Below are 19,332 nucleotides of genomic sequence, written 5' to 3' on the forward strand. Positions count from 1 at the left end.
TAAGAACACATTTTTATTTACAATGACAGCCTACCCCAGATGTGATACAGCCTGGATTCAAACCAGGGAATGTAGTGACACCACTTGCACTGAGATGCAGTGTCTTAGACCACTGCGCCACTCGGGAGCCCCTATGTCGTTGAAAGAGCAGATGTTCTTCATTTTTTGCATACTCAGTGTTCATGCCATTTCACTTGTTAAGATCAACATAATATCCCAGTGTGAAATCTCTTTTTATCAATGTTTTGTATACTCAGTGTAGAGACACATCAGGGGCCCCCGAGTGGTACAGTGGTCGTGTGCCACTAGAGATCCTGGTTCAAGTCCATGCTCTGTCGATGCCGGTGATGACTGGGAGACCCATGGGGCCGTGCACAATTGGAGCAGCGTTGTCCGGGTTAGGGGAGGGTTTGGCCGGCAGGGATGTCCTTTAGAAACAGGTTAGGAAAACTCCTCTAACCTGCTGGGTAAGTTAACTTAGCAGGTTTGGATAATTAGATTATGGTTAGGGAAAGGTTTAGGTATAGCTAGAGTGCTCTCCTGACCTACTACAAAAAGTAACTTCCAGTCGTAGCTGTACTCTTTTGACAATCGTGGTGACTGCATTCTTCATCTCATCCCCATTCGTCCTTCTCCATGTCTTCTTTGGGCAGCAAACCTTCCTTTTACTTCAACAGTATAGACCCCTTTACTGTTCTGCCCTTATTCTCCCTCATTTCAGACCCACTTGCAATTTGTATTTTGATTATGACATGCTATTTACATACAGTACATTAGGCAACTCAGTATGTCAGCATCAACAAATATGAATTAATCAGCATAAACGTAAAAACAAGGCCTCAGTTAGATTTAATGACGTCATGCAAATTGGCTCCCTATGTACAGTGCGCTACCGCTGTGTTTTACTGTACAGTAGGTTTGATTCAACGCCTGTAACAGTGTTGCATTATGGAACATGTTTTGGTGACAGAAGTGCCACAGCGAGACAGACTCGAGCCATATTGCCTCCGCTGGCCTCTGGCCAATGCAGATGCTGCCTCAACTGGCTAAACGCACACTGCTTTTAACAACTAGGTAAGAGACGGGTCCTCCTACTCCTAAATATATGTGAGGTAGGTTCCAGTCTATTATGTAAGCTTTCGTGTTGCTAGAATGGAGATGTTCACCATTGCTCAAATTAGTCCTGTAAACTCCTCCCTGGACAACACTCGATTTGTAAGACATTTTAAGTGCATTAACTTAATCCAGAATAGGCTATATGGCTTGTAGTGATCCCAGCATTAGACTGGACTGGGCAGCCATTCATGTATGGGGGAAACACAAGGGAAGAAGCTGATATCTGTTGTTATGGTTTCCAAACCACTTCTATGAAATGCAATGGAGTCATATGTCGATATTTCAATTTTCTTCTGATTAGGAGGACTTGGCAAGGACCATGTTGAGAATCAACGTGTGTGTTTGGATTTTGTGGTTGTGCTACACAGGTAATTTTGCTCTCTTGTTCATGCCCACTGGACACAGACGTCAGTTCTGATTTACATCTAGCTTTGATTTACATTTGGTTGAGTTGTCAACTAACGTGAATTCAAGGTTAAAAGTTGGGTGAAAAAAAGAAAAATCCCCTTACCTTGATGACTTTTAAAAAATCCAATCAGTTTTCCACATTGATTCAGCATATTTTTTTTAATGATATGGAAACAATGTTGACTCAATTAGTTGTTGCCCAGTGGATGTTGTTTGTTGTTTGTTCTGTGAGGTCCCATGCTATATAGTTTGCACTGAATGTTACAATGAGCATATACAATTGTGTCATCATGCTAATGTTTACATTTACAGTTGAAGTGGGAAGTTTACATACGCTTAGGTTGGAGTCATTAAAACTCTTTTCACTCCACAAATGTCTTATTAAAAAAATATAGTTTTGGCAAACAATATTTTTAGGACATCTACTTTGTGCATGACACAAGTAATTCTTCCAACAATTGTTTACAGACAGATTTTTTCACTTATAATGCACTGTATCACAATTCCAGTGGGTCAGAAGTTTACATACACTAAGTTGACTGTGACTTTAAACAGCTTGGAAAATTCCAAAAAATGATGTCATGGCTTTAGAAGCTTCTGATAGGCTAATTGACATCATTTGAGACAATTGTAGGTGTACCTGTGGATGTATTTCAAGGCCTACCTTCAAACTCAGTGCCTCTTTGCTTGACATCATGGGAAAATCAAAAGAAAACAGCCAAGACCTCAGAAAAACAATTGTAGACCTCCACAAGTATGGTTCATCTTTGGGAGCAATTTCCAAATGCCTGAAGGTACCAGGTTCATCTCTACAAACAATAGTACGCAAGTATAAACACCATGGGACCACACAGCCATCATACTGCTCAGGAAGGAGACGCGTTCTGTCTCTATGAGATGAACGTACTTTGGTGTGAAAAGTGCAAATCAATCCCAGAACAACAGAAAATGACGTTGTGAAGATGCTGGAGGAAACAGGTACAAAAGTATCTATATCCACAGTGAAACAAGTCCTATATCGACATAACCTGAAAGGCCACTCGGCAAGGAAGAAGCCACTGCTCCAAAACCGCCATAAAAAAGCCAGACTACGGTTTGCAACTGCACATGGGGACAAAGATCATACTTTTTGGAGGAATGTCCTCTGGTCTGATGAAACAAAAATGGAACTGTTTGGCCATAATGGCCATTGTTATGTTTGGAGGAAAAAGGGGGAGGCTTGCAAGCCGAAGAACACCATCCCAACCGTGGCGGCATCATGTTGTGCGGGTGCTTTGCTGCAGGAGGGACAGTTGTACTTCACAAAATTAGAAGGCATGAGGAAGTAAAAGGGGAAAGAAAAGTATGTAAAAGTCTTCCTTCATGAGGAAGTAAAAGTATGTGTATATATTGAAGCAACATCGCAAAACATCAGGAAGTTAAAGCTTGGTCGCAAATGGGTCTTAAGGACAACAAAGTCAAGGTACTGGAGTGGCCATCACAAAGCCCTGACCTCAACCCTATAGAACATTTGTGGGTAGAACTGAAAAAGCGTGTGCGAGCAAGGAGGCCTACAAACCTGACTCAGTCACACCAGCTCTGTCAGGAGGAATGGGCCAAAATTCACCAAATTTATTGTGGGAAGCTTGTGGAAGGCTACCCGAAATGTTTGACCCAAGTTAAACAATTTAAAGGCAAAGCTACCAAATTCTAATTGAGTGTATGTAAACTTCTGACCCACTGGAAATGTGATGAAAGAAATAAAATATGACATAAATCATTCTCTCTACTATTATTCTGACATTTCACATTCTTAAGACGGTGAATTTTTACAAGGATGTATTTGGCTATTTTTACAATGTATTTGGCTAAGGTGTGTGTGTGTAAACTTCCGACTTCAACTGTACCTTTTTAACCTAATGATGTATTTTCTATCATGTTGAAACTAAATGTAACAAAATAAATTACAAGTATCTATTTCCAGAATTAAAGTTATATTTATTGTTTGATATCGAACAAGTAATGAACGTGTGCAAGTACGTGAACATGTTTTACCAACCAATAGTGTCATACTTCCCTAGATGAAGTAATTAACTAGTTAAGTGTGAATATGGATATAATATATGGATATATTATGAATGAATATGGATATATTGGACAATAATGATGGATGAAGATTTGTTTACAACAAACTAGTAATCACTGGCATGTCATGGGCCAAACCTTTGGATTAATGTTTCTTAGTATGGCCAAATTCACATGCAAAAAAATATATAGAATTTGTCCATTTCCAATATAATATGAATGACATATCAATTCCAAATAGATGCAAAATGAATTGCCAACTGGTTATGTTATCTGATTATGTTTACCTATCTACACAGGTGGTCTCTGTGAGGAGGACACTTATGCATGTGAACTGCAACCGTGTCAGAATGGTGGCGTCTGCGAAAGCCAACATGGCGGCTACAGGTGCCTCTGCTCTCAACAGAGCCAAGATGGCTTACTGTACGGAGGCGAGAATTGCACAGTCGCCCTCCTGGGCTGTGACGGCAACCGCTGCAAGAATGGTGGCATCTGCTCTCCCTTCTTCCTGAACTACCGCCACACCTACACCTGCGCCTGCCGCGCAGGCTTCACCGGCTCCATGTGTCAGACGTCAACCATCTTCTCCTTCGAGTCCAGCGGCTACATGTATGTGGAGACCCAGATATCGGACCCTGAAGTCCCTCTCAACGTCACCTTTAGCTTCAAGACGGACCGGCCTGTCGGCACCCTCCTCCAGCGCCGGGTCGACGACCTGCTGCTCACCATCGAGCTGGTAGACAGCCGCTTACGCCTCAGCATGCTAAGAGCTCAAGGGACAAGAACCCCAGTATTTCTGGAGCTACCGCCGAGTGTGGCGGACAGTCAGTGGCACACGGTGGAGGCCTGGCTGGGCTGTGAGGAGGAGGGGAGCAGTGTGAGGCTGCTTCACTCCCCCTGCGCTGAGGTGGGCTGCACCAGGGAGTTCCCCGCCACTGAGACACCCCTGCTGGAGCAAGGCTCCGGCCTACGAGAGCCCAGCTCGGTTCGCCACAGCCTCTCTCTAGGAGGGGTGGGACTGGGCTGGGGCTCCGGTGGGGTGGTAGGGGAAAGGGATGCTGAGGCTGCAGACGCGCCTGATCCACCTGGTCTAGCTGCTTACTTCCTGGGCTGTTTCCGGGACGTGTTTGTGGAGTCACGGCTGGTAGTGCCCGCTGTCGCCAACTCACCAGCTCAGGTCAACGTCACAGCCGGGTGCAACGACAGGGACAAGTGTGACGACAGCCCGTGTCAGAACCGGGGGCATTGCATAAACCAGGGATGGAGGAGCTATGTGTGCGAGTGCTACAGACCGTACGAGGGGACAACGGACTGCGCTGAGGGTAAGGCCTGAGGGATGTGGTGTTGCGCTTGCATGTCTGAAAACACTGTAAATGTAGCAGCAAAACACTTGAACAGTGCAACATATGAAAACAATGGGCATAACGAAGCAGTAAAATGATACAATATGATATCTATTCCATTTCAATGCAATAATCTCACATATCCTATTAGAGCCAGTGTGCTTATCATGGAGCTCTGATAAATGTAGCTTACGACAAAACGTTCAAACACAGAAAGTAGGGATCATTTTGGACTTCACTAAGGACTCTGGTATGAGTTTCATAAACTAATCACCTGAGGTCAACAGTTCAGCCTCAATAGAATCACTCCAAAATCTAAATGGCTGACATCCTCCTGTGGCACATAAGAGGTGGATAAAAGTAGCCTGTGGTAGACTGCAAAGGAGCTTAGAGAACTAGCTAAAATAGCATGTATAATACACACACAACCATGTAAACACACACTTACACACACGTACACCTGACTCTAGGATTAAGGAAATGTTTAGGGATTAAGGACCGCCTTCACCTGACGTAAAACAGGGTTTCCCAAGGACTCTCACAACAATCCTCTAACGCAGGGGTGTCAAACTCATTCCATGGAAGGCCTAGGTTTTTATTTTGTATTTTCAATTAAGACATAGACAACCAGGTGAGGGGAGTTCCTTACTAATTACTGAATTTATTTCATCAATCAAGTACAAGGGAGGAGCGAAAACCCGCAGACACTCGACCCTCCGTGGAATGAGTTTGTCACGTGCTCTAACATGATAGGTGGAAATAACAGTTCTGCGAACAGGTCCACTTCACCTAGAATCAGGGATGGGCAACTGCTCGGGACCGGATTGCCCCAGCTAACACAACTGACTCTAATAATCAACTAATCATGGTCTTAAGTTTAGAATGCAATTTGTTTAATCAGGTGTGTTGGTTGGTATCACTTTTTACCTAATCTGGCCCTTGAGGACTGGAATTGCCCATCCCTGTGACTTGAAGGAGTGATATAAACATATCAGGGTGATACCAAGTCAAAGTTTGGGGCAATTTAATTTAAATTCATGATTTGAAAACTTTGAATTCACTTCCTGATTTGACTCAGTTGAAATGGAATTGGCACCAACTCTTTTACCCAGGCCAGTAAACAAAACCAAAAAAAGGCACTAGCACACAGTAGTTCACCCGGAGATCGAAAGGTAGTGGAAATCATGCTATTGTATTTTGACTCTCTCTCTCTCTCTCTCTGTTAGTTCTTCATCTATCCATTTAGTAATTGGTAGGATAGTGTATGGAACTTTATTAATTGTTAAACTCTCTCTCTTTCTGTACCAACACAGAGTATAACCCGGCCAGGTTCGGCAACGAGGATGCGGCGAGCTATGCCGTCTTCTCCTTGGATGACCCCCCGGGTCCAGGCACCATCACCATATCCATGTTTGTGCGCACGCGGCGCTCGAACGGCCTCCTCCTGGTCCTGGCCAACAGCACCAGCCAGTACCTCCACCTGTGGCTGGACGATGGCCGGATAAAATTTCAGGTGAACAACTTAGAGAGCCTGTCGGGTCGAGTCGTGGTCAGCGACGGCCACTTTCACTTGGTGACGGTGCGGCTGGAGGGCGACTTTGTGACCCTGTTCCAGTCAGCCCATAGCCAGGGAACCATTCCCGTCCGGCCCGTGGTGGCTCAGCCAGGGGACCTGGTCTACGTCGGGGGCCTGGCCGACCAAAGAGCCTCGGCCTCCTTTGGGGGTTACCTGAAAGGCTGTGTCCAGGACTTGAGGATTAACAGTAAACGGTTGCAGTTCTTCCCCATACCAACCCCAGTGGCCTCGTATGGCCTGGTGGAGCTGGTCAATGTCACACAGGGATGTACCAGTGACGACGCCTGTAGCGTGAGTAGCTGAATATACAGTATACTATACACATACAGGTATTTTGCCACAACATAGTTGCGCCATGAAAATACGCGTTTTTAAACCCAGAGTTCCAAGTGGCCAATATTTCCGGGGATGCCCGCAAAGCAGACCAAACAGAACAGACTGGGATTTGGGAAGCCAAAGGGAGCGTGAAAAATAACTTCCTTAGTGTGAAGGCCACATCTAGTCGTACAGCTAAATGTCCCTATGCTTTTTTTGTGGGAGGGGGTTGTATCAATGTCAATCAAACAAGAGATAGCGGTCACATGATTTGCACAGAAACAAAACATGAGCATGAAGGGGGGATTGACAAGCAGTTCAAGATACAACAATTGAGAGATAATATTACATGAGGGGTACCTAACAAATGTCTTTGATTTAACCTGCCCACTAGAGTTGTAGCTGTGCCATGCAGTTTAGCTGTGGATTTCTCTAGAATAAGAATGTCCAAAATGTACATTTTCCAGCAAGATTTCAAATAAGTATTTGGGTCAACAACAAAACATGTATTGCCTTTTTGGCAGCAGTTAGGGCACACATTAACAATTTCAATTTCATCTAATCCAATAGAATGTCAAATATTTCCTAGTAGAAACAGACCAGGGGACATAGGTACATTTACCTTTTATCAAGGTGCGAAAAAGGTATTTAACGTACTGTATGTCCAGAGGTCAGAGACCACTGGGCATTCCCGAAGCGTATGTACATAGCTCCGGACTGAACTAAGAGTGCAACCGTTGCAGAGATTATTGCCAGAGAGTTTAATCTGTTAAACTAATCCAATCATTTAGTTAGAATTTTTGCACCCGTTATTGAAATGGTTGTTTCAGTTTAAATGGTTTCGTAGACTGTTCCTAACCCTAGCAATCATTATGAATGCAGGTTACAGGTGAATACAAATTTCAACTGTTGGATATCCTAATTCTGGCTGTGTTCCAATATGAACTACATATCGCTTTACAATCTAGCATAATGTGACATGCAGGTAGGGTTGCAAAATTCTTTAAAATCTCCCAGGTTTTTCAGAAATCCCGATTGGAAGATTGGAAATCCTTCAACCTAGAATTTTGGAAAGTTTGGGAAAGGTACTGGAATTTTGCAACACTACTTGCAGGGCTGATGTGGCCTGTTACTTTGAGTTTCAGGCCACTGTATTAGGGTAAAGCTAGGCTTCAAAATGAGGTCTTATGAGATATATAATAATAATGATAATATTCACCTGGGAACTCACTTGGTGAAGGCCACAGGATTGAAAATGAACAAATTCAACAACCATGACTGTCACTATCAAATACAGTCATGGGTGGTACTACAATTCACTCAAGGTGTGGCTTAGTGGGGGCGGCAGATTTTTTTTTCACGCTGATACAACTCAAACCCTACAGGATCACAGTGGGCATGTTTACATGCTCAGTAATCATTTGGTATTAAACTGATTATGGAAGTAGGCAGATTATGCAATAGTCATTTAAACAGCTTACTCTGCTTAACTTAATTGGTGTAAAGGCAAAATCGAAGTAAGCATACACTGATAAAAACATCTAGTTTTCCGAGCAATTTTTTAAAATTATTAGGACAGGCGGGGAACTCCAGTACAGTTGGTGGCGTTAATGCACAATAAGATTGGATGCCAGCTGCCCATAAACTCCACAAAATGAAGGGGCGAGGGCGACAATGGTAGCTAGCTAGCCGTACACCGGTAGACAGTGTCCTTTGTCCCCACCTGTCGGGCACTGTTTTCCAGCAGTTATGTTTACGATGGCGAGGGAAGGTGTTCCTCAGGCAGGAGTGAAGAACACTGTGTACTAACTTAGCCAGCTAGTCCAGTACACAGAAGGTGGGTGCGAGTTAGTTAGCTAACTAACATGCTAGCTAGCTAGCTAGCACACAGTATAGCAAGCTAGCTAGTTAGCTACCACACTGTCGCCTCAGCGTCCCACCTGCTGTGTTAGCGGGAGGCAGGGGCGGCCGGTAGTGTCCTTTGCCCCTGGCTGTCGGGCACTGTTTTCCCTCAGTTCTGTTAATGATGGTGAGAGCAGGTGTTCGGCAGGTGGGAGCGAAGGACGCTGTCTACTGCTTTCGCTCCTACTAGTTAGCAAGGGAGACTCCAGAGACGAGAGCAAAATAACTTAGATAATACTTTTATTTCCCTTTTGACCTACAGTACCAGTCAAAAGTTTGGACACACTTACTCATTCAAGGGTTTTTCTTTATTTGACTATTTTCTACATTGTAGAAAAACTATGAAATAACACATATGGAATCATGTTGTCACCAAAAAAGTGTTAAACAAATAGATGTTTTATTTTAAATGTGATTCTTCAAAGTAGCCACCCCTTTGCCTTGATTTGTTTAACACTGTTTTGGTTACTACATGATTCCATATGTGTTATTTCATCGTTTTGATGTGTTCACTATTATTCTACAATGTAGAAAATAGGAAAAATAAAGAAAAACACTTGAATGAGAAGTTGTCCAAACTTTCGACTGGTACTGTACATTCAAAAGTGTCACAAGCATGAAGACGTTGTGCGTATACCCACATGCAGGAACGCCCCTGCACACTATTCATTTGATCTGTGCTTGTGCTAGCACTAGCCGAGCGAGCCTACCTCTTTAGCTTGAGTGAAGTGAGTTCAAAACAACTGAATGTATGTGTCTTAGTAGTAGTTTTCACATACAAACTTTACATGTCCGAACTTAGAATCAAATATGCTTCCCAAAAATAACATGGCCGCTGTGGTAGAACGTTTATTTTGATTGCCAATATTCTGCATTGAATAGAGTGCCATCAGGTAGCCTGATTTCATGTGTCCATGTAACAGGATTATAAGGGAAATCGTTCTTCTTGCAAAGCACGTAAACATTTTAATCAAACTATTATATTAATCTAACTATTCACAATAATCACATTATTGTGTGCATGTAACAGTACTCAGTAGCTGCTATTGGTTTGAGTAATGACTAAAAAATCACTTAATGTAACTGTACTCAGATATATTTAGTGAAACAGGTTTCTTGAATGGTTTTGAGTAATGACAGGGCCGATAACTACTACACGTGTGTCTCAGGTCTCAACCGCTCTCTTTGAGCTCTAGGCTAAAGTCAACACAGAGGAAGAAAGAATGCTTCTGAATTTTTGCTTTGAGTGTAGTTAACTGTTTTGCATTTACTGATTTATATTTGAGTTAAGGCTAATTGATACAATTGAGGTAATCCCTTTCCTACATTTAAAGTGAAGTTAGTCATTTCTATATTGGATAAACAGTTCTCGATCATGTAAGATTTTTACTTCACTCACCAAGAAAGTGTATTTGTTATATCTCAATGACCAATGTTAATATATTGAGTCTGAACACCAAAGGCCTTTCAAGAGATTATGGTAAGAGTTGCGCATGATGACGGGTAGCCTGGGAGGGGGAGCGGGAGTAGGCGTGACAATTACATCCCGTTGACCGCTTCAATTTACTTCCAATCATTCCTAAAGGAGCTCAACATTGTTGACAGGTGGCGACTAAAAAAAAATCTGCAAAGATTACACCTTCTCTGCAAAGCGAAAGACCTGCTCTCGCATGGATTACATCTTTATTTCCATACATTTATTTCAAATAGAATTACAGAATTTTTAGACCTAAACTCTGAAACAACAAATAATCCTCATAGCCTTTGGGGAGTCACTAAATGTTTCAGGAGCTTGTACTTCATTCTCCAATTTCAATAGACACTGTTATTCTGAAATTGCTTGTTTGGAGAAAGAAATAGCACATCTAGAACCATTACAAAAATCACAATTCCAAATAGACAGAACTAAACAACTAGCCTCTCTAAAACCAGAATATGAAACATTCCCAAATGCTAAATGTGAATTCTTATACTTACAAACTAGACAATCAAATTATGAAAATGCAGATAGACCTAGCAGGCTCTTGGAGCTAAAACAATCTGAATGTCTAGCCTCTATCGACGCCATCAAAGACTCTAATGCTCTTCACCCTCCCAAATTAATCAGGTGTTAATCTCTACACATCCAAATCTTCTTAAGATCCTGATTTACTAACCTCATCTGAACTACTTGAGATTTCCATCTCGTTACAACAAGCGGAAGAAGATGAATGTCCCATTTCAATCCATGAACTGAAATTGGCCACCTTAACTATGCAGAAAAATAATAAACCCCAGGCCTGGAGGTATACCTCTAAAACTCCTGTTAGCACTTTGGTATTTAAATAGCCCATTATTTTTAAATTCAATAAACTACTCTTTACAAATGGGTTCTTTCCACTGAGACCAAAAAACAGCTCTAATTTCCCTATTTCTTCCCTCTTGAATGCTCAAGCTATAGGTAGGCCTATTGCACTTTTGAACAGCGATTTTAAAATCTATTCTAAGGTGCTGACAAAGAGATTGGAGAAGCAGGTGCATGGTTTGATCCATTTTGATCACATTTTATGAGAGGCAGACTCGTCTGAGATAATATCCAATGTCACTTTCATGTTATCGACTCAGCTCCTGTGCATAATCTTCCTGTGCAGTGCTGTTCCTCGGTGCTGTCCCTTGGCTGCTTAGAATGGACATACTTATGGGTTGTGTTAAAGTGTTTTGGGTTGGGATCCTCTGTCATTCACAGGACTCTCTACAACAAGCCTTTTGCTCGAGTTCTCACCGGTTGATCCACTTCTCCGCAGTTTAGGGTGCAAAGAGGCTCAAGACCAGGTTGTCCATTATCCCCAATTTTATTTGCCTTGTCTCTTGAGCCTCTTGCCCAGGCTGTGCGACAAAGTCCAGAGACCTATTATTATTAAAGGTACTGTCCAGCATATTTCCTTGTATGCAGATGATCTAGTTTTCTTATCAGATATTTCTAACTCCATGTCATTCTCTTAAAATGGCAATCAGCAGTTGAAACAATAACAGAGCGCCCCTGTTTCTGTAAAAAGCTGAGGGATGGGGCTAAGAAATGTAAGCACTCTCATATTCATAGACGGAGCTATGGATGCAAAGACTGGCCATCCCTGTTATCAAGATTATAGTTTTAACCATGTTTTTATAGTGTTTGTTTACATTTACGTTGCTTACAAACATTGGAGTAAAATATATTTTTGGTTCTGATGGGCTTTGACAGTTGAACTAAGCTCATGAGGCAATTATGAATTATATTCTTCAAGAATCAATGGGTGGGTGCACATTGTTAATTCACAAGTCCCCACATTGTTAATTCACAAGTCCCGAAAATGGCTGTAGCAATTGCAGATTGCACCTTTAAATTATTTGAACCTTTTGGTTTCTTTTCAGGATATAATATAAATTGGTCCATTTTATAGCCCCTAAATCCTGCAGCTGAGGAGTATTCTCTCCCCACAACACACACTCTCCAATTAAATCCAATAGGTTTCACCTATCTGGGGATCAAATTCTAGCCCACTTTCCAACTAATGGTACAAGACAATTACTCAGCTACTATTGGGAAAATTAAAGAGGACTTGGCCCACTTGTCTCCCTTACATATTACACTTCAGGGTAAAATGTCAGTGATTAAGATGAACATTCTTCGTTGCTTTAATTTTGTATTTTCTATTCTTCCCAATTCACCCCTCTTCAATTTTTCAAAGAATTGAATATATTGTGCAGGAATTTCATCTGGAAAGACAAACGACCCAGAATACCCTGCAGCGCCCCAAACCGTTTGGTGGACTGGCTCTACCTAACTTTAAATAATTACTTTTCTTTCCATTTGAGATTTCTGAAAATCTGTCTAGATCCCGCTAATCAAGCCACATTGGGACCCAATGAAGAGGCTTTAATAAAACCTATTAGACTACAAGTATTCTCTGGCTGTAAACAAAAATCTACATGTCTCAGAATGGGTCCAATAATTGCTAATGCAGTTAAAGTGTGGCGACAGGCCAATGCCCATCTTATGATCTCATTCCATTTTCACAGTCCTCTTCACTTATGAAACAATAACATAATCTTATCAGGCTTAAAACCATTTGATTTTCCTCAATGCTCTAGTAGAAATATTTTAACCCTCAGTGACATCTTTAACAATTCAGGTCTTCAAACTTTTTAAGACCTCAAAGAATCATCTTCTCCGAAGGCTTTTAGAGCCGAGCAGAGCCTGGGATTCTCTGATTCTGGTTAAGACTTTTGAATATTCCCAAATCTATTGGCCTGGTCTCCACTCTCTACTCCAAATGTAACTCTACCGACAAGAGTGCAACTGCGGTCACTTCCATCTGGAACAGAGAACTTCTAGGTTGTTCTGAGAACATTTGAACTGAAAGGTGATATGGAACAATGATTTCTCATCAGAATACTTATCTCACCAGTTAATTCATTTAAAATGTATTCACAAATATTATACACCATATCGCCGCTTCCAGATTGATCCGTTTAAAAACATATATACACTGCTCAAAAAATAAAGGGAACACTTAAACAACACAATGTAACTCCAAGTCAATCACACTTCTGTGAAATCAAACTGTCCACTTAGGAAGCAACACTGATTGACAATAAATGTCACATGCTGTTGTGCAAATGGAATAGACAACAGGTGGAAATTATAGGCAATTAGCAAGACACCCCCAATAAAGGAGTGGTTCTGCAGGTGGTAACCACAGACCACTTCTCAGTTCCTATGCTTCCTGGCTGATGTTTTGGTCACTATTGAATGCTGGCGGTGCTTTCACTCTAGTGGTAGCATGAGACAGAGTCTACAACCCACACAAGTGGCTGAGGTAGTGCAGCTCATCCAGGATGACACATCAATGCGAGCTGTTGCAAGAAGGTTTGCTGTGTCTGTTAGCGTAGTGTCCAGAGCATGGAGGCGCTACCAGGAGACAGGCCAGTACATCAGGAGACGTGGAGGAGGCCGTAGGAGGGCAACAACCCAGCAGCAGGACAGCTACCTCCGCCTTTGTGCAAGGAGGAGCAGGAGGAGCACTGCCAGAGCCCTGCAAAATGACCTCCAGCAGGCCACAAATGTGCATGTGTCTGCTCAAACGGTCAGAAACAGACTCCATGAGGGTGGTATGAGGGCCCGACGTCCACAGGTGGGGGTTGTGCTTACAGGACGTTTGGCATTTGCCAGAGAACACCAAGATTGGAAAATTTGCCACTGGCGCCCTGTGCTCTTCACAGATGAAAGCAGGTTCACACTGAGCACGTGACAGACGTGACAGAGTCTGGAGACGCCGTGGAGAACGTTCTGCTGCCTGCAACATCCTCCAGCATGACCGGTTTGGCGGTGGGTCAGTCATGGTGTGGGGTGGCATTTCTTTGGGGGGCCGCACAGCCCTCCATGTGCTCGCCAGAGGTAGCCTGACTGCCATTAGGTACCGAGAGGAGATCCTCAGACCCCTTGTGAGACCATATGCTGGTGCGGTTGGCCCTGGGTTCCTCCTAATGCAAGACAATGCTAGACCTCATGTGGCTGGAGTGTGTCAGCAGTTCCTGCAAGAGGAAGGCATTGATGCTATGGACTGGCCCGCCCGTTCCCCAGACCTGAATCCAATTGAGCACATCTGGGACATCATGTCTCGCTCCATCCACCAACGCCACGTTGCACCACAGACTGTCCAGGAGTTGGCGGATGCTTTAATCCAGGTCTGGGAGGAGATACCTCAGGAGACCATCCGCCACCTCATCAGGAGCATGCCCAGGCATTGTAGGGAGGTCATACAGGCACGTGGAGGCCACACACACTACTGAGCCTCATTTTGACTTGTTTTAAGGACATTACATCAAAGTTGGATCAACCTGTAGTGTGGTTTTCCACTTTAATTTTGAGTGTCACTCCAAATCCAGACCTCCATGGGTTGATAAATTTGATTTCCATTGATAATATTTGTGTGATTTTGTTGTCAGCACATTCAACTATGTAAAGAAAAAAGTATTTAATAAGAATATTTCATTCATTCAGATCGAGGATGTGTTATTTTAGTGTTCCCTTTATTTTTTTGAGCAGTGTATATATAATTTATCTTTGTTTAGCATACGATTGATTGATTAATCACTCAATGTACATGTAAAAAAAAAAATCTACCTGCAGTGGAGCATGCTGGGAAAAATACTTTAAAAAGAGAGTTGGTGTAACTTCTCATTTAGTTTTGAGTCAGTACCACAAACATTTTAAGTAATAATGTATTTTCATTGACTTGGGTTCAACTTACTAGAAGTATTTGTATAAAAAATGCCTTGGAGTTTAGTGGCATAATACAAATATTCATTGACATTTTGGAGAGGTGCAATTTAATAAGAAAAAAATATTACACGGGTTTGAGTGAGAGGTCTAAGTGGTGTTTCCTAGTGGCCACACACCTCTCCAAACTGTGCACAGTTCAGGCTAATAATTTCAATGCACTTTTATGACCTAAGGAAAGAGCCTCAACTATAAGGTGCATTTTTTTTGCCATTAAGGAACTGAAGCAAGCACCCTTGTAGTTTTTTGTTTGGAACACAGCCCTGCCACTGGGCACTAAAGTCAATTCAACATCTATTCCACGTTGGTTTAACGTCATGTCATTGAAATGACTTGGAAACCATGTTGATTCAACCAGTGTGTGCCCAGTGTGATGCGTCACCACCATCACACAATTACTGTTGTTGTTTACGCAATCCAAAAATGTTCCATTATTAAATGTTCCAACATGACTAGCTAAGTTATAAAATACAATCTTACAGTTTTTGGCTTTCAAAAGGCACCTCAGACAGACAGATTGTAATGTTGGTGTGCATAGAAAGGAGTCATGAGTGCATTCAAGTGGGTGTTCCGTGACAAATTTTCTTCACAACATGACAAACAGGCTCATTGTGTTCAAGACAACCCAGGGTATAACGCATGTTATCCTTGCAACTGTGTATCAAACATGGTGATCATAAATGTTGATAACGACAATGACATGAGTTTTCAAATATTGGAAATGTGAAGTGCACATTTGGATTCATGGGTGTGTGGATTGCTTGTATGACATCAAAGTGGTATTCATTATAATCCTCAACCTCTCATCTTTCAGAACACATTTCCCTCACTCAGACAACAAATGTGCAAATGTAGCGGGAGGGAAAGGGGGCATATTCTTGTGGCGCACGGTGCTGAAGTTTATAGCGGCTGTCAGTCAAAACCCATACAGCGCTGTGAAGCAGAGCCCTGACTTCATGTATAGCATGTTACTGTACAGCTACTACGTTTCAAGTCAGGCGCTTCTCAATGACCAAATCTGACACTTTAAACCCGTATGTATACAGGATGACTGGCTGAGAGTGGAAAGGGCTACACAATAAAAACAAATGTACCAACTTTTCCGAAAATGGATATAGCGCATTTCGTAATGAAACTCTTCATTTGTTACATCCTCGCAGCTCTTTTTTGGTGTGGTGCCATGTCTGCAGCATGTTTGCCAGGTTTTCTTGTTAGAGGGCGTGTCCCTCATTGTCACTTCCTATTATCCTGAATCAAGGGGTGTCGGGTGATACCACCTCCATCCAGCATGTAGGGGAAATGGATTTCCCCATCTCAAAATATGCTAGAATGCACTATTTAAAATGGATGTAATTAAAACAAATCGTGTTAATGATAATGCATAACTAAAATCATATTTATGGTAAAAATGTTAAAAGATTAGATCCTTGGATGAAATGTGTGTGAATCTTCACAGCCTACCCGCCTCATATTTTTGGAACTGTCCGAAAGGCTTTCGTTAAACCCTTCATTTGAGTTGCTCCTGGTCTGCTATTTGTATCTGTATTTATTATGGATCCCTATTAGCAGCAGCTACTCTTCCTGAGGTCCGGCAAAATTAAGGAAGTTATACAATTTTAAAAACATTACAATACATTCATTCATTAGAGAATTCACATCACACTAAGTGTGTGCCCTCAGGCCCATACTCCACTACCACATACCTACAACACAAAATCCATATGTGTGTGTGTATGCATGTGTCTGTGCCTATGTTTGTGTTGCTTCACAGTCCCTGCTGTTCCATAAGGTGTATTTTTATCCTTTTTTTAGAATCTGATTCTACTGTTTGCATCAGTTACCTGATGTGGAATAGAGTTCCATGTAGTTATGGCTCTATGTAGTACTGTGTGCCTCCCGTAGTCTGGTCTGAACTTGGGGACTGCAAAGAGACCTCTGGTGGCATGTCTTGTGGGGTATGCATTGATGTCAGAGCTGTGTGCTAGTTGTTTAAACAGACAGCTCTGTGATGAAGTCAATATCTCCTCTACTTTGAGCCAGGAGAGATTGACATGCATATTATTAATGATTGATCTCTGTGGCTGGCCCTGTTCTGAGCCAATTGAACATAAGTCCCTCTTTGTGGCACCTGACCACACGACTGAACAGTAATTCCAGGTGCAACAAAACTAGAGCCTGTAGGACCTGCCTTGTTGATAGTGCTGTTAAGAAGGTAGAGCAGTGCTTTATTATGGACAGACTTCTCTCCATCTTAGCTACTGTTACATCAATATGTTTTGACCATGACGGTTTACAATCCAGGGTTACTCAAAGCAGTTTAGTCACCTCAACTTGCTCAATTTACACATTATTTATTACAAGATTTAGTTGAGGTTTAGGGTTTAGTGAATTATTTGTCCCAAATACAAATGACTTTTGCAGAATGACTTTTGCTATGTAAACCTCAGTTAAGCTTAAGATCAGTTCACTTGTATTTATTTACAGACATTATACTGTATGTATTCTATTTTATGCACATTATGGTTTTGATTATCTTACTTTGTAAATACACTATATACAAAAAAGTATGTGGACACCCCTTCAAATTAGTGAATTCAGCTATTTCAGCACACCCATTGCTGATAAGTGTATAAAATCAAGCACACCATCATGCAATCTCCATAAACAAACATTGGCAGTAGAATAACCTTACTGAAAAAATCAGTGACTTTCAACATGGCACAATCATAGCATGCCACCTTTCCAACAAGTCAGTTTGTCAAATGTCTAAACTGCTATAGCTGCACCGGTCAACTGTAAATGCTGTTATTGTGAAGTGGAAACGTCTAGTAGCAGCAAAGGCTCAGCCGCGAAGTGGTAGGCCACACAAGCTCACAGAATGGGACCACCGAGTGCTGAAGCGCACAGCTCGTAAAAATTGTCTGTCCTTGGTTGCAACACTCACTGCTGAGTTCCAAACTGCCTCTAGAAGCAACATCGGCACAATAACTCTTTGTGGGGCGCTTCATGAAAAATGGGTTTCCATGGCCGATCAGCCTAAGATCCCGATGCGCAATGCCAAGAGTAGTCTGGAGTGAAGTAAAGCTCGCCTTCATTGGTCTCTGGAGCAGTGGAAACGTTCTCCGGAGTGATGAATCACTCTTCACCATCTGGCAGTCCGACAGATGAATCTGGGTTTGGCGGATGCCAGGAGAACACTACCTGCCCAAATGCATAGTGCCAACTGTAAAGTTTGGTGGAGGAGGAATAATGGCCTGGGGCTGTTTTTCATGGTTCAGTCTAGGCCCCTTAGTTCCAGTGAAGGGAAATCTTAATGCTACAGCGTACAATGACATTCTAGATGATTCTAGAATGTCACTTGCCAACTTTGTGGCAAGTTTTGGGGAGGCCCTTTCCTGTTTCAGCATGACAATGCCCCCTGCTCAAAGCGAGGTCCATACAGAAATGGTTTGTTGAGATCGGTGTGGAAGAACTTGACTGGCCAGCACAGAGCCCTGACCTCAGCCCCTTCGAACACCTTTGGGATGAATTGAAATGCCGACTTCACTAATACTCTTGTGGCTGAATGGAAGCAAGTCACCGCAGCACTTTTCCAACAACTAGTGGAAAGCCTTTCCAGAAGAGTGAAGGCTGTTATAGAAGCAAAGGGGGGGACCAACTCCATATTAATGCACACGATTCTGTAATAAGATTTGTTCAACAAGCAGGTGTCTACATACTTTTGGTCATGTAGAGTAATTTAAGGTTTAGGAAAATAAACCCTCTAATATTTCTACCATACTCAGTTCAGTCTTTCGTTGCCTGCTTGGTCTGTCCCTTTTCTCTCATTTCTGAGCATGAGCTTAGCTTGCTAATGACATCACTTATAAGTGTGATTTAAGGATGTCTATTGGAGAAGCAGATCCTGGAACTCTTCATTCATATTCTCTTTGACAACATATTTGCCCCATGACACAGCACAGTTGCCCCATGACCCAACACAGTTGCCCCGCCATGACAAAGTCAACTGCTTGACAGAGTTATTGTTTGTCTCCTACAGAAAAACCCGTGTCTGAACAGCGGAGTGTGCTACTCCATGTGGGACGACTTCATCTGCAATTGTCCTCCCAACACTGGAGGGCGTTGCTGTGAGGAGGTCAAGTGGTGTGAGCGGTCTCCATGCCCCTCGACTGCAGCCTGCCAGTCCCTCTCCCAGGGCTTTGAGTGTGAGTTGTTAGTTCGAGAATCCCTTCCTCAACAGATTATAAAGAGATTATCAATCAAATTCCATTCTGCAGAATTCACTATTACTGACAGCAATGTTTCCA

At 42.4% G+C, this 19,332-nt stretch overlaps 1 protein-coding gene across 1 annotated transcript in view; it reads left to right on the plus strand.

Moving 5' to 3' along the window:
• Positions 1-1,420: 1,420 nt before the first annotated feature.
• LOC110530928 (protein crumbs homolog 1-like) overlaps positions 1,421-19,332 on the plus strand; it is a 31,166-nt gene continuing 13,254 nt past the window's right edge. The window contains exons 1-4 of the mRNA XM_090183052.1: positions 1,421-1,484; positions 3,888-4,910; positions 6,245-6,798; positions 19,065-19,230. Coding sequence (XP_090039178.1) covers positions 1,436-1,484; positions 3,888-4,910; positions 6,245-6,798; positions 19,065-19,230 — 1,792 coding nt within the window. The 5' untranslated portion in view covers positions 1,421-1,435. The remainder of the gene's footprint in view (positions 1,485-3,887; positions 4,911-6,244; positions 6,799-19,064; positions 19,231-19,332) is intronic.

Source organism: Oncorhynchus mykiss, chromosome 8 (genome assembly GCF_057628025.1).
Source record: "Oncorhynchus mykiss isolate SJ-2025 chromosome 8, ASM5762802v1, whole genome shotgun sequence".
NCBI classification, from domain to species: domain Eukaryota; kingdom Metazoa; phylum Chordata; class Actinopteri; order Salmoniformes; family Salmonidae; genus Oncorhynchus; species Oncorhynchus mykiss.